This window comes from Leucopleurus acutus (assembly GCF_964270905.1).
Source record: "Leucopleurus acutus genome assembly, chromosome: 5".
Lineage (NCBI taxonomy): Eukaryota > Metazoa > Chordata > Mammalia > Artiodactyla > Delphinidae > Leucopleurus > Leucopleurus acutus.
The window spans coordinates 9,072,321-9,089,292 of NC_139147.1; the positions used below are offsets into that span (position 1 = coordinate 9,072,321).

The 16,972-nt window shown below is 44.9% G+C and overlaps 1 protein-coding gene across 4 annotated transcripts in view; it reads right to left on the bottom strand.

Annotated features, from left to right (window-relative positions):
- DOP1B (DOP1 leucine zipper like protein B) overlaps nt 1-15,859 on the bottom strand; it is a gene marked incomplete at its 5' end in the record, with an annotated part of 102,923 nt that extends 87,064 nt beyond the window's left edge. For all 4 annotated transcript variants that reach the window (XM_082838990.1, XM_082838987.1, XM_082838989.1 and 1 more), the window contains one exon: nt 15,722-15,859. In XM_082838990.1, the coding sequence (XP_082695116.1) occupies nt 15,722-15,859 (138 nt within the window). The remainder of the gene's footprint in view (nt 1-15,721) is intronic.
- Nucleotides 15,860-16,972: the final 1,113 nt, after the last annotated feature.

The following is a 16,972-nucleotide window of genomic DNA, read 5'->3' on the forward strand; positions in this document are numbered from 1 at the left end:
CTCAGGCACTGGGAGAATCTGGCTTAAGCCAGATAATAATCACCAAAAGCACGTGAGTAAAATGTAAGGCTGAACTGTGCTGCTTGGGAAAACCACAATGAATACCTTACAAACTGATGAGGTAGTGAAATGACATATGTTTCTTGTCATATAAAGATAAGAAGTTATTAAGGTTAGTAAATAAGGAACAAGCTTATCCCTGATGAGACAAGCAATACGATGGATCTGCAGGGCTGAGGCACTCCCATTAAGATTAGTGCACGCCAGGTAGGAGCAGGGATGGGGACCGCCCACCTAAATCAAGTCCCCTCCTGTGCTAAAGGGTACAGCTGGGCCAGGGCTGCTGGACCAGCCGATATTTTTCTCCCTTGAAGATATGAGTGGAAGTAACATGTGCCATTAAGGTCTAAGCATGCACCTACACGCTCTTCCTCCTTCCTGTGGGACAGAGCGGCAGTGAATAGAGCAGCTCTGGAAGGCATGTGTTAAAGATGGCAGAGTCCCTGGCTTGAGTCTCTGGAATGACCATATGGAAGAGAGCTGCCCAATCTGGACCAGCATGCAGAACTGATCCATGAGAGAGAAACTTCAGTCTTATGGTGGCACTGAATTTTTGGACTTCTTTGTTACAGCAGCTAACGTTAGTGTTACTGATACACTGATAGTATCATTATCATTTAACCTTATTCCAGAAAATGCTAACAAAACACTGGGAAAAAACACAAACTCAGGGCTGGTTGATGATATGTACACCTGTCTACCCAAAGAACTCAACACAATTAGCTGGAAAAACTTAGAAATAAATTCACTAGGTTGGCTGGTTTCCAAATTCTATAAATTGATAGTTTCCTGCGTGGCAACAACCAGTTAAAACATATAGTGGAAAATAACCCCACTGATAACAGCAGAAATACATGTATAAATTCTAATATATTTAAGACACAAGAAGGACTTACATAAGAAGAACAATTCAATGCTTAGGAACCTAAGTGAATGCTTTTTTTTTTTTTTTTTTTGCAGTATGCGGGCCTCTCACTGTTGTGGCCTCTCCCGTTGCGGAGCACAGGCTCTGGACGCGCAGGCTCAGCGGCCATGGCTCACAGGCCCAGGCGCTCCGCGGCATGTGGGATCTTCCCGGACCGGGGCACGAACCCACGTCCCCTGCATTGGCAGGCAGACTCTCAACCACTGCGCCACCAGGGAAGCCCCATAAGAGTTTTAAAAAACTTTGCAAATGATTCTGAAGTTCATCTGGAAGAAGACTGCCTGGGAATGGTAGAAAAATTCTGGAATAGAAGAGTGGTTAGGCTGGGGTGGAGAGCACGTTCCTGCCAGATAAAGACGTAAACACAGCAGCTGAAAGGCATGGCTCTGGCACCGTGCAGACAATTTAATTAGTGGAGCAAAATAAAGTCCACACAAAATAAAGCTGTGTGTCCAGAGATTTAACTCTACATTCACTGACATAGCAGCTCCACCACGGGAGACATACCTTACAAAAATAGCCACAGGCAGAAAGATGCTCATTAGAGCCTCCTTTAGAGTTATGAAAACTGGAAGCAAACTAGGCCAACAACGAAGGGCTTCTAGATCTTGTCCACTCCTATACAATCCCCTTTCACTCCTTTCTTCTTTTACATAAACACATACACACACACGCACACACACAAACACACACACACAATACCGCTATACATGAACGGTTTGACCTGTCTTTTTTTGCCCCCTTACTTTACTGTGAGCATCTTTCATGTTAGTAACTACAGTTGGATGCTGCATATGTAGTTTCAAGTTAGTAACTACAGTTGGATGCTGTCGTGTCATGTTTTATCCTACTGCCACTCCCCTACTGAGGGTGGTCATTTCCAATTTTTTTTGCTATTACATACAAAGAAACAGTGCAGATTTTCAGAGCTCTCTTTGTGCTGTATTTCCATAGGACTAAAACAAATTTACAGGGCTTCCCTGATGGTGCAGTGGTTAAGAATCCACCTGCCAATGCAGGGGACACAGGTTCGAGCCCTGGTCCGGGAAGATCCCACCTGCCATGGAGCAATGAAGCCTGTGTGCCACAACTACTGAGCCTGCGCTCTATGGCCCGTGAGCCACAACTACTGAGCCCATGTACCACAACTACTGAAGCCCGCGTGCCTAGAACCCATGCTCCACAACAAGAGAAGCCACTGCAATGAGAAGCCCATGCACCGCAATGAAGAGTAGCCCCCGCTCACCGCAACTAGAAAGCCCATGCGCAGCAACGAAGACCCAATGCAGCCAAAAAGTAATTTAAAAAACAAAACAAAACAAAAATTTACAATGATCATGAACTTTCTTTTTTTAGTATTTATTTATTTCGGCTGGGCCAGATCTTCATTGCAGCATACAGAATCTTTAGTTGCGGCATGCAGGATCTCTTAGTTGTGGCATGCATATGGGATCTAGTTCTCCGACCAGGGATCGAACCCACGTGCTCTTGGATTGGAAGAATTAATACTGTGAAAATGACCATACTACCCAAAGCAATCTACAGATTGAATGTGATCCCTATCAAGTTACCCAGGACATTTCTCACAGAACTAGAACAAATAATCCTAAAATGCATATGGAACCACAAAGACCCTGAATTGCCAGAGCAATCCTGAGAAAAAAAGAACAAAGCTAGAGGAATCACCCTCCCAGACTTCAGACTATACTACAAAGCTACAGTAATCAAAGCAGCATAGTACTGGCACAAAAACAGACACACAGATCAATGGAACAGAATAAAGGGCCAAGAAATAGACCCACACACCTATGGTCAATTAATCTATGACAAAGAAGGCAAGACTATACAATGGAGAAAAGACAGTCTCTTCAATAAGTGTTGCTGGGAAAACTGCACAGCCACATGTAAAACAATGAGATTAGAATATTACCTCACACTATATACAAAAATAAACTCAAAATGGATTAAAGACCAAAATGGATTAAATGTAAAGACCTGAAACTGTAAAACTCTTAGAAGAGAACATAGGCAGAACACTCTGCCATAAATCATACCAATATTTTTCTGGATCTGCCTCTTAAGGCAAAAGAAATAAAAGCAAAAATAAACAAGTGGGATGTAATTAAACTTAAAAGCTTTTGTACAGCAAAGGAAACCATCAACAAAACAAAAAGACAACCTACAGAATGGGAGAAAATGTTTGGAAATGATATCACTGACAAGAGGTTAATATCCAAAATATACAAAGAGCTCAGACAACTCAATATCAAAAAAAAAAAAAAAAAAGAAAGAAAGAAAAACAAACCCACAAACAACTCAATCAAAAAAACAGGCAGGAGACCTCAACAGACATTTTTCCAAAGAAAACATACAGATGGCTAACAGGCACATGAAAAGATGCTCAACATGGCTAATTATTAGAGAAATTCAAATCAAAACCACAATGAGGTATCACCTCATACCTGTTAGAGTGGCTATCATCAAAAAGTTTACAAATAAATGCTAGCTAGGATGTGGAGAAAAGGGAACCCTCATACATTGTTGGTAGGAATGTAAGTTGGTGCAGCCACTATGGAAAACAGTGTGGAGGTCCCTAAACTAAAACTAAAAACAGAGTTACCATATGATCCAGCAATTCTATTCCTGAGTATATAGCTGGATAAAATGAAAACACTAATTTGAAAAGATACATGTACCCCAATGTTCACAGCAGCACTGTCTACAATAGCCAAGACATGGAAGCAACCTAAATGCCCATCAACAGACAAATGGATACAGAAGATGTGGTGTGGATACAGAAGATATACACACAGTGATATATACACATATATACACACAATGGAATATTACTCAACTGAAAAAAAGAATGAATTTCTGCCATTTTCAGCAATGTGGATGGACCTACAGAATATTATTCTTAGTGAGATAAGTCAGAGAGAGAGAAAGACAAGTGTTGTGATATCACTTATATGTGGAATCTAAACAAAATACAAATGAATGTATACCTAAAACAGAAACAGACTCACAGATATAGAAAACAAACTAGTGGTTACCAAAGGGAAGAGGAAAGGGGTGAGGGGCAAATTAGGGGTATGGGATTAAGAGATACAAACTATTATGTATAAAATAGATAAGCAACAATGATATATTGTACAGTTCAGGGAATTAAAGCCATTATCCTGTAATAACTTTTAATGGAGTATAATCTGTAAAAATACTGACTCACTATGCTGTACAACTGAAACTAATAAAATATTGGAAATCAACTATACTTCAACTTAAAAAAAAGACTGCCCATACCAAGTGTTGGCAAGAATACGGAAGAACTGCAGTCCTCGTAACTGCTGGTGTAAAATGACACTTTGGAAAACAATTTGGCAGGTTTTTTTTTTTTTTTTGCAGTACGCGGGCCTCTCACTGCTGTGGCCTCTCCCGTTGTGGAGCACAGGCTCCGGACACGCAGGCTCAGCGGCCATGGCTCACGGGCCCAGCCGCTCCGCGGCATGTGGGATCTTCCCGGACCGGGGCACGAACCCGTGTCCCCTGCATCAGCAGGCGGACTCTCAACCACTGCGCCACCAGGGAAGCCCAATTTGGCGGTTTTTTAAAGTTAAATATATACCTACTGGAAGCAACTCGATGTCCATTAACAGGCAAATGGATAAATAAATGGTGTATATCCACAAAACCCTACTCGGTAGTAAAAAGGCAAAAACTATCAATACACAGAACTTGGATGACTCTCAGAATAGCTTGGCTGAGCAAAAGAAGGCAGACCAGGAAAAAAAAAAAAGAGTATATACCGTATGAGTCTGTTTATATAAAATTTTAGAAAATGCAAACTAGTCGATGATGATAGAAAGCAGATCAGCAGTTGCCTGGGGATGGGGGAGAGAGGGGAGGGAGGGAGGAGGGACCACAAAGGCCAGGAAGAAACTTCTGGGGGTGACGGATACATACTCATTATCTTATATGGTGATGGTTTCATAGGGATATCCACACATCAGAACTCATCCATTATACACTTTATATATGTGTAGTTTATTGTACAACAAAATTGTAAAAAAAAGGGAAAAAAGAGAAGACCATTTAGAAAGATAACTAAATGGGAATGTCTGCTCAGATGTAAGCTTGTATATTGGTGTTCATGTTCAATCAGTCGTCCTTTTTGAAAAATAGCCCAGCTTAAACTTATTTCCTTCTGTATTAGTTTGCCGTAACAAAATACCACAGGTTAGGTGGTTTAAACAACAGAAATGTATTTCTCACCATTCTGGAGACTGGAAGTCCCAGATCAAGGTACCGACTGACTCAGTTCTCCTGGTTTGTAGATGGTGCCTTCTCGCTGTGTCCTCATGTGGAGGGGAGAGCTCGCTCTTCTAAGGCCACAGTCCTACTGGATTAGGGCCTCACGCTTATGAGTTCATTTAACCTTACCTCCCGAAAACCTATCTCCAGATACAGTCACACTAGGGGGTGCTCTGATGTATGCATTTGGTGGCTGAGGTGGGGGTTGGGGGGACGACACAGTTCAGTCCTGACATGATATTTCTGGTTTCTTAGCTTTTTTGACAGTGTTTATAACACGCAAGGAAACTACAGCCCTTTTCCTTATCCATAAACTCACTTCTGCTAGATGAGCCTTTTTTTTTTTTTCAGATGAGCTTTTGTCATAAGATTACTGGAAGACTAATTCACCTGTCCAAATCTGGACTATTTCCATCCCTCCAGCAGATCTGAAAGGAAGACCAGCAAAAAAAAAAAAGAAAAGAAAAGAAAAAATCCTTGGCTCAGATGCAAAATAAATAGATTATCCTAGCTATCAATTATTGGCAGCCTGTCAGACTCCCTTCAGCAAAAAGAAATGCACTTTTCCAGAAGGACCATGTCAGCCTTATGGTGTCTGAGTGGCTCACGGTGAGGCCATTCTCTCAACACTGAACAGCAAAGCGCCTGCCAGTTCTCAGCTCCTTCTGGAGAACCTGGGGTAGGGGAAGAAGCAAGGATGCCACCTAGGGCATCACCCACAAAAAGAAGGATAATAGAACAGTGGCACAGGATGGGGCAGCCTTCACGCATTAGGAATGGGAGTTCTATTAGCTGCATCTCTCAAGTCCCAGTGCCAAGAAGATCAGAACACTGCCAGAAACAAGTGGGCGCTGTGCTCACCACCTCCGGCAGAGGTGCGGGATCTACTTTATTTACAGGTGAAAGGAGTCAGTAATTGCCAACAACATCCTTTAAGTTTGGTCTCTTCTCAGAAGGCATTTACGCCCATGACTTTCCAATATGACCCTGACACCCCATTTATCTGACAGCTTCTACCCTCAAGGTCACCACCCCAGACAGCAGCAATAGGTTGCTGGAAAATGACTAAAATAAATGCCCTAAACTGAGACACCATTTCTCTACCAGATGGGGGCCCAAAAGTGAGTCGACAAGATGGAAGCAGGCATCACGTGGGCTGAGAGGGGCTCATGGCCTGACTCCAGCTCACTTGCTAAGCAGAGTCTGGTCCAGCAGGGATCACGGGCAGCAATTCTGACTGTGTCTCAGTGGGAGGAGGACTGAGAGGGTCCTCACAGGGAGACAGATGGGGAAGCCCAACCTGGAGGGCTGGACTCCCCTAAAAGACACCCCGCAAAGAGCCCCACAAAGAAGCTGGTGCAGAGCCGCTGAGGTGTAGTCACGTGGGGCACAAGTCATCAGGGTCATGGTCTAGATGTCTGTGTCCCCTCCGTGTGATGGTCTTAGGAGGTGGGCCTTTGGGAGGTGATTAGGTCATGAGGGTGGAGCCCTCGAGAGTGGGATCTCTGCCCCTTCCACCACGTGAGGACACAACCGAAGACAGCCAATGTGAACGAGGAAGAGGGCCCTTACTAGACACGGAATCTGTCTACACCTTGACCTTGGCTTCAGCCTCCAGAACAGTGAGAAACAAATGTCTGTTGTCGATAAGCCCCCCAGGCTGTGGTATTGTCACAGCAGCCCCAGTGGACTGAGGCAGTCCGGGAGGCTGCCCTGAGGGACTCGGAAGTTCCGGGCACATCCTGTATTACTACACACACAAGAGCTCAAGTTCTCCACAGTGCTCCAGGGCAGTAAAAAAAGATTAAATAAATAACGCTCTACTCTTCCATGGGCACGTGATGAAAAGCCACCTGGGCTTCCACCAGAAATGAACTTTTTTAAACAGTTCATATGTGGAGGGACAAATTGCAGTTCATTATCATACCCTGTTATGGGCTGAACTGTGTCCCCAAGATTCGTATGTTGAAACCCTGATCCCCGGTACCTCAGAATGTGAATGTATTTGGAGACAGGGTCCTTGAAGAGGTGACCAAGGTAAAATGAGGTCATATAGGTGGTGTCCAATATGACTGACTGGTGGCCTTCTAAGAAGAGGAGATTAGGACACAGACACACAAGGAGAAGAGGACACAGCGACAGGCAGCCGTCGGCAAGCCAAGGAGAGAGGCCTCAGAAGAAACCAAATCTGCCGACACCTTGATCTTGGACGTCCGGCCCCCAGACCTTCGAGGAAATCAAGTTCTGTCCTTGCAGCCACCCAGTCTGTGGTATTTTGTTATGGCAGCCCTAGCAAACTAACAAAGACCCCAAACCAAAGAGGCTTTATCTGAACTAATGCTATTTAACAGAGAAGCAGTTATCAGGGCGCGGGTAAACGTCAGGATCCAGGTGAGACTCATCAAGTGTTTAGGTAGACGAGGTCTTGGAGCTGATCTGTAAAGAGCCAGAACAGTTCACCTGGTCTCCGAGCTCCGGCCACCTTCTTCCCATCATGCCACAACAAGGAAGCTCCGCTTTAAAAAGCAGGTGCGGGCTTCCCTGGTGGCGCAGTGGTTGAGAGTCCGCCTGCCGATGCAGGGGACACAGGTTCGTGCCCCGGTCCGGGAAGATCCCACATGCCGTGGAGCGGCTGGGCTGGTGAGCCATGGCGGCTGGGCCGGTGAGCCATGGCCACTGAGCCTGCGCGTCCGGAGCCTGTGCTCCACAACGGGAGAGGCCACAACAGTGAGAGGCCCGCATACCGCAAAAAAAAAAAAAAAAAGCAGGTGCTTGTCGTTCAGCGTTAAGTCTTTAGAAGATGAAACACTTAACAATACCCAAGACCTATTTCCCTTGCTACTCATGCACGTCACCTGCTATCTGGCCATTTTGTGAAATAGTGGGATACTGAATAAAAGCAGCAAAAAATCCCCCCCCAAAAACGTGGTTCATTCAGAACCATTACGATTTTTTATTTTTAAAGAAGCTTCAGTGCTAAGGTTTTTTAAATGTACAGAGTTTAAATAAACTATCCTTCATTTCCATAATCCAAGTTCTACCCCAGGCTTGGTACAGTGGTTGGGTTCACAGGGCTCAAATGCCCTTGATTAAAATTTATCTAAAAATGATCCGTGAAAGGTGACAGCTTGAAGTCTCAGATAAACAACGAAGCAAAAATTACCCTGTTCAGGTTGATACACATAAAACTATAAAAGATAAACTTTTCCATAATACAGAAAGATTCTAAACATGATACTGAAAGTTTAGCAAGTTTTAGAAATAATACAATTAGAACCTGTCTATAGTCCGACAAACCAAGACCTCTTGGAGTTCAGTTTTCTCTTGTCAAGTTGAGCCAGATACACTTCTGCTGTTGAGTATACGGTTTGTGTTTTATAACTTGCAATCGTCCACCTTAATTAGAACACAACTGCACCTAACTTTGCACACCACGATATTGTTTCTGCTTGCATTTTTTACTAATTCGTCACTAATTCACTCACTGAATTTGTGTGTCCACACAAGAGTCCAAGAAGTCTAAGCATCACAAAAGCCTTAAGAAAATTTTTTATTCACATCAACTCCTATCAGGTACCCTTGAATGCAGAAGTCACGAGTCTCCCAGAAGTAAGTGATCGCTAAGCTGATCAAGGCTCGCTCTCTCCAGCACCTTCCCAAACCCTCCACATCCAGTAACTCTGATGCGGGTGCCGAGGCTGCCCACTCCCACCCGCAGGCTCCCGTGATCAGGCTCATTCCCCATGCATCAGCCGGAGGGATTCCTCTACGGAGAAAGGCAGCGATGGGTCACCTTGCTCAAAGCCTTCCTGGAAGCTCAGTGGCGTCCCTCCATCGCAGGACAAAGCCCGGTGGACTGCCCTGGCTACCTCTCCTCCCTCAACCCCTATCACCTCTCCTCTCCAGCCACGCCCGCCTCCTGCTGGATCCTGGACTCAGGCCGGTGCCCCAGATGGCCTCCCCACCAGCTAGCTCGACGCATCCGGGCCCCTGCTCAAATCTCCAATGTCACATTATCAGAGAGCCGTCTCTGCCTGAACTAGCATCCCATCCTCCTTCCTCGCTACCAGCTCTCCTCGTTAACTTCTCCTCTTAGCATTCAGCCCCCAACGGCACGTATTTTTTCGCTGTTTGTCTGCTACCAGCAAAGCCTTAGGTTCCATGAGAGCAGGAACCGTGTATTCAGTGCTGGGTCCCAAGCACCTAAGTCTTCGGTATACAGTGGTTCTACCACTGTATCAGTTTGCCAGGGTTTCTGTAACAAAGCACCACCCGCAGGGAGGCCTACAACAACAGAAATGGAGGCCAGGAGCCTGAGATGAAGCTGTCGGCAGGGCCGGCTCCTTCTGAGGCTGTGAGGGACAATCTGCTCCAGGCTGCTCTTCTATCCTCCGGCAGTTGGCTGGCAATCTTGGCATTCCTTGGCTTTTAACTGCATCCCCCGGATCTCTGCCTTCATTCTCTCATGGCGTCTTCCCTCTCTGCATGTCTGTGTCTGGGTCCAAATTTCCCCCTTTTATAAGGACACAGTCATCCTGGATAATGACCTCGTCTTAACTGGACAGGCTCTGTAAAGATCAGATCTCCAAATAAGGCCACACTCTGAGATACTGGGGGTTACGACAGGTCTATTTTGGAGGACACAATTCAACCCCTAACAACCACTGAGCAGCCATATGACAGGGGGCTTCACCAGTAAAATGGGGCTAATAATCGGATCTGCCTCGTTTGGCTAATGAAGAAAGCAAAGAGGTGCATCCCTGACCCCTTACGTGAGCCACAGATACTGACATGAAAATAGCTGGGGGCCCTGCTCCAGAGCACCGTGTTGGAGGCCGGCAGACGGGGTCTGGGTCCTCCCTCTGCTATTTGCCGGCTATGATCTTGCACAAGTTGCTTAGTCTGGGTCCAATCTCAAGACATGCTGTAAGTCTATACAAGGATGCACACCAGGTCCTCAGCACAGTGCGCTCTCTACGGATGTCATCGGCAAGGCTGGGGGAGGGACAGACGACGGTGTCGCCCTCATCCCACCGACATCTTGCAAATTCATCAAGGGGGCCACTCATCCTCATTACCTAATCATTGCAGCAGAGGACAGGAAGCTGGCGCAAAGAGGACACAGGAGCGGGGTTACATGGAATTGGCTGACAACAAAAAGTTGTCTTTTTAAAACTCTTATCCAATACAACTCATATCCCACAGCCCATGGACATCACACTGGAACATCTTCCAGACGCTTAAACTAACATCTTTGGGCTTCCCTCGTGGCGCAGTGGTTGGGAGTCCGCCTGCCGATGCAGGGGACGCGGGTTCGTGCCCCGGTCTGGGGGATCCTAACGTGCCGCGGAGCGGCTGGGCCCGTGAGCCATGGCCACTGAGCCTGCGCGTACAGAGCCTGTGCTCCGCAACAGGAGAGACCGTGGCAGTGTGAGGCCCACGTACCGCAAAAAAAAAAAAAACTAACACCTTCCAACGGGAGCCCCTGGTCTCCCTGCCCAGCCTCCCTATCACATCCTTTCAGCTTCTCAAGCCAAAAACCTTGCAGAAACCTGCAAGTCATGCTGAACTCCTCTTTTCCCCTTATATCCCACATCCGCTCCGCGAACAAAGCCTGTTAGCAACACCTTCAAAGTACATTCAGAATCCAAACACGTCCCTGCTGGCCCATCTTCGTTACAGCAACAGCTCCTAAATGGTCTCCCTGCTTCTGCCCGGCCCCACCCAGTAGAGCAGCTGGAAATGGTTCTAGCACCTAAGAGGGAAGCCAGGTTGTGGCACTCTGCCGGGCAGCCGCCCCCAGCTCAGGGGCCACTGTCAGACTCCAGCTTTAAAGGACCGACACGATCAGACGTCCTCCCCACCCCTTTCCTCTGCAGCCTCGTTTCCTACACTCTCCCCATCCCTCGCCTGCTCTGTGGCAACCTCCCTGGCCTCAGACACACCAGAGCCTCTGGGCTTGGTCAAACGGCATAGTCTCAGCAACCCTCACCCTCCCTTCCCTTCTTCACGGTTCCCACAGCACTCATCACCACCTAACAACACGTCTATTTTATCATCCAGCTTCCCCCATCCCCACCAGAATGAGGGCACGGTCTTGTCAATTTTGCTCTCTGCTGCACCCTGGCACCTACTGGCACATTTTAGGCACTCAGATGGCCACTGAAAGAATGAATGGCTAATGCTTTCAAAGTTCCTTAAAGAAAGATTCAACTGTACTCAATAACCTGGGTTGGGTTAAAATGATTAAACATTTCTGAAAGTTTTTCAGGTACACTGAAACAAAGCCTGTTTCACAGAATACCTCAATGCTCAAGAACTGCACTTTCCAAGTTTATAATTTTACCTACCTCAAAATATACATGTTCCTAAATAAATGGAAAGACATTCTGTGTTCATCGATTAGAAGACAATACTGTTAATACGGCAATACTCCCCAAAGTGATCTACAGAATCAATGCAATCCCTATCAAAATCCCACTTGGCTTTTTTGCAGAAATTGACAAGCTGATCCTAAAATTCATATAGAATTTCAAGGAATCCAGAACAATTCTAAAAAAAAACAACAAAGTTGAAGGACTCTTACTTCCCCACTTCAAAACTTACTACAAAGCTACAATAATCAAAATGTGTGGTATTGGCATAAGGATAAACATATAAATCAATGAAAAAAATGAAAGTCCAGAATTAAATCCATCTCTCTATAGTTAATTGGGATTCCAAGACCCTTCAAAAGGACAGTCTCTTCAACAGATGGCTTTGCACACGCAAAACGACTGGATTTCCACACACAAAAGAATGAAGTTGGAGCCCCACCTCACGCCATGTACAAAATTAACTCAGTCAGAATGGCCATCATCAAAAAGTCTACAAACAATAAATGCTGGACAGGGTGTGGAGCAAAGGGAACCCTCTTGCGCTGTTGGTGGGAATGTAAATTGATACAGCCACTATGGAGAACAGTATGGAGGTTCCTTAAAAAACTAAAAATATGACCCATATGACCCAGCAATCCCACTCTTGGGCATATACCCAGAGAAAAGCATAATTCGAAAAGACACATGCAAAAAAAAGGGGGTGGGGGACTTCCCTGGAGGTCTAGTGGTTAAGACTGTTCTCTCCAATGCAGGGGGCACGGTTTTGATCCCTGGTCGGGGAACTAAGATCCTGCATGCCACACAGCGTGGCCAGAAAAAAAAAAAAGAAAAGATACATGCACTGAAATGTTCACTGAAGCACTAGCTACAATAGCCAAGACAATGGAAGCAACCTAAATGTCCACTGACAAAGGAATGGATAAAAAAAATGTGGTACATATATACAATGGAATATCAGCTGTAAAAAAAGAATGAAATAATACCATTTTCAGCAACATGGATGGACCTAGAGATTACCATACTAATGAAGTAAGTCAGACAAAGACAAATATCATATGATATCACTTATATGTGGAATCTTAAAAAAAAAATGATACAAATGAACTTAATTACACACAGAAACAGACTCAGACTTCAAAAACAAACTGATGGTTACCAAAGGGGAAAGGTGGGGGGAGGGATAAATCAGGAGTTTGGGATTAACATATACACACTACTATATATAAACAGATAATCAACAAGGACGTACTGTATAGCACAGGGAACTCTACTCAGTAATCTGAAATAACCTATATGGGAAAAGAATCTAAAAAAGAATGGATATATGTATAACTGAATCACTTTGCTATGCACCTGAAACTAATGCAACATTGTAAATCAACTATAATATAAAATAAAAAATTAAATTTAAAGAAAAAGAAAATGTTTCCAGAACATCAGAATGCATGCACATGCCCCAAACCCACCCCCTTCCATCCCAGAGATATCTAATATCCCTGGTTATATACAATAATATGGTCATTGTGTTTATCATGTATTTTTTAGAAGTTTTGGCACATATGTTGTTTGTATTTCCCAATGGTAGATTGTTTAATTTTACATGTTTGAATTGCATGTGTGCTATGAGTTAATTTTATCCTTACTACATACTTGATATTCATCTATGAAAAACAAAAACAAAACACAAATTAAAATGAAGCAAAGACCTAAATGTAAGAATTAAAACTATAAAACTCTTAGAAGAAAACACGGGTAAATCTCCACAATCTTGGATTTGGCAATGGTTTCTTAGATATTCACCAAAAGTACAAGCAACAGAAGAAAAAACGTTAAAATTGGACTTCATCAAAAATTTAAAAATTTTGTGCATCAAAAGACACTATCGGGCTTCCCTGGTGGCGCAGTGATTGAGAGTCCGCCTGCCGATGCAGGGGACACGGGTTTGTGCCCTGGTCCGGGAAGATCCCCCATGCCGCGGAGCGGCTGGGCCCGTGAGCCATGGCCGCTGAGCCTGCACGTCCGGAGCCTGTGCTCCGCAACGGGAGAGGCCGCAACAGTGAGAGGCCCGCGTACCACACCAAAAAAACAAAAAACCTGAAAATAAGTGTTACTGAGATTGAGAAGAAATTGGAGCCTTCGTACATTGCTGGTGGGCATGTAAAATGGGGCAGTCACTGAGGAAAACAGTTTGGTGGTTCCTCAATAAGTTTAATATAGAATGACCACATGACTGAGTAATTCTACTCCTAGGTATAGACCTGGAAGAAATGAAAATAGTGTTCAAACAAAAACTTGTATATGAATATCCATACAGTACTAGTCACACGAGCCAACAGGTAGAAACCCAACTGATGAATGGATAAACAAAATGTGGTCTGTCATACAATGGAACATGATTCAGCCATAAAAAGCAATGAAGTACTGCTACACACTACAACGCGCATGAACCTTGGAAACGTGCTAAGTGAAAGAAGCCCAACACAAAATATCACATCACTGTACCAGTCCTTTTGTATGAAATATTCATAGACACAGGAAGTAGATTAGTGGCTGCCAGGGACAGGGGAAGGGGAGTAATGGAGAGGGTTTCCTTTGGGGTGGTGAAAATGTCCTAGAACTAGATAGTGGTGATGGTCGCACAGCATCATGAATGTACTAAAAGCCATTTAACCGCACACTTTAAAATGGCTGAACGGTAAATTTTATGTTACATGAATTTTAACTCAACAAAAAAATAATGAACACACCCCCCCTCTCCCCAAAAGTATGCTGTTTTTAGATTCCAGGAGAGCCAAGTACTAAAACAGAGAAACATCTAGAAGAAGCCGAATCTGTCCAAGTCCCATTCCAGGGCTTCTCGCTTTCCCCTGAAAAGGCAACCCACCTTCGTTTAAGACAGTGAATGCTACCTTCAGCTAGAAAAAGTCCTGAGTCAGAGCTCTACAGCCAAAGCACTTCAAGCCCTTATTTGCTGTTTTATTACACGTCTCCACCCCAGCCAGCACCAGCCGTGATGTTCACATGTTGTAAATACACTTTGCAGAGACCGTGCAGTTTCCCGGCCACTGCCTGTAATAACTGCCTATCTCCTCTTTGCCATCTGTGGGTGCTGATAGCTGCTTTCAGGAGGTTGGTGCTGGACGGCTGCCCAGGCGCTGCCCCCGTGGTCAGGCTGCTCGCATTCTCACTCCCCCTACCCTGGTCCCTTGAAGAGGTAAACGGACAGATTCTTTCTCTTTAGCGAGGTTTGTTATAGAGTCCCCCTGGTGTGTGTTACCTGGGGAATAGGGACCTCCCAGACTAGGCTGGACATCTCCCAGCTCCCATATGGCACTCGGGCTCCAAAGTCAGGTATCACAGCCAGGAGCCCTGGCCAGACAGTAACGGAGCCAGGCACAGCCTCTTCGAGCCCAGGTATCTTCTTCCTACAGGTCACAGTGGTCACCTGAGTGTTTGAGCATCACTGTGTCACCCTCCTTCTGGGCAGGATGGAAAAATACAATGGTCCCCATCCACAGAACACGAGGTCAAGACCACATGCGACCAGTTTTGGTTTTCTCAGACGCAACCCCTTTTCCCTCGTCCAAACACATGCACAATTTCTGGGCAGATTTCCGTAATTATTTCATCCTTTATTCTTCTAGGAGTTACCAGTCTGCAGTAAAATGGTGAAAAAAGTAGACTGGAGAAGAAAAAGCCATAAAGATCCTAGCAGTACACGAAGGACAATTCATCTTTGAATAACTGGATAATTTATAAATTTATCTTGTTCAGACCTAAATATTGTTGAGAAAACAGACTGTTCAGCTGTTCTATCGACTATATCCACACTGCATGTCTATGCTCAGAAAAAAAAGGGCTGAAAGGGGAGGAACGTATATCAATAGGTTAATAGTGGGTAACTCTGGGTGACAGAATTATCGGTGGTTCTTCTTATCTAATGGCTGTAATCAGCATGTAGTGTAATATTAAAAAGACAAGTCCTTGAAATAATAAAAGGACAGCTGTGTCCCTGCCTCCCTGCAATCCAAACACTCCCCGCCCCACATACCTTGTTGAGCTTGCCCAGTGAGGATATGAGATCTGCCCATTCGCTGGAGGACTCAAAATTTCTTAAAGCCTTTTCAATCACAGAAGAGTAATTTCTGTATCTGTAATCATTCAATAGCTCCTGCTCTTCTGGGTCCATTCTTGCAGCAGAGAAGGTATCTAAGAGGGAATCAGTGAATAAACAAATGAGGCAGCTCTTCGAGGATGAAAAGCGTTCCCAGCCCAGAGTCCCAGGGGACACACGGCCACAAACGTTCCTATGCACAAACGTGCTGGGCGATCCAACTCAAATATTTAGCAAGGCTGCTGAGCCAGGCACGATGGCAGATAAAAGATAAACGGTTCCGGCCCTCCTGGACTCCGAGGGAGACAAATGGACAGAGCAGAAAGAAGTAAAACGCTAGAGTTCCACTCAATGGACAAAATGAATTCTAGGACCCAAGTCACAAAGTGGCTAACTGCATCTTGTTGCTGACTGGTAATTCTCAACGCAGGCGGTCCCCCCCAGCATAGGGCATTTACAAGACCTAAGGAAAAGCAGCTCTATGGTCTTCACTGAACAGTTGGTTTAGCAATCCAATCCTCTACAACTAGACTCGGAGAGAGGATTGGAAATATTCTACAAGAAAACCAGGAGGAAAAAAAAGGACCTAAGGGTGAAGCGTCTGACAGCAGTGGTGTCAGAAACCCACCGCGTGCCTGTTCATTTACTAAGTGCCAATTATCTGTCAGGCCCCCGACAGCTCTATGCCCCTGGGTGAGGAGTCTGCGCGGAGGTGTGTCACACCAGGGCCCAAGCAGTCATCATTTTATTCTGGCCCTTGTATATTCTTTGATGGATTCTTTCTTTCTTTTTTTCCTGTGGATAGATGCATTCATTATATATGAACCACTGCAGCTACTGCAAAGCCTGAGACGTCGACTACCTGACCCCGATGCCAACAGCAACCATTTCCTTTTCTTCTCATCCCCAATGTGACAAAAGGAAACGTGAGATGCTGCAGATTTGCCTTTTTGAAAACATCCACCATTTATACATTATAACATATAGAAATACATGCTTAAGTTTTGTTTTTACTCCTTCATTTAAAAAAAAAAAATCTGAAGGTCAAGCCATCAGTCTATTCAAACAACTTACAGCTCTGAAAAGCACTCCACAAGGCGTGGAAATGTCAAATCGTTCTCTACACTTGTCGCCAAGCTCCATACTCCAAGGTTTTCTCAACAGTGATGCCTTAGGGTTTCCACTTGC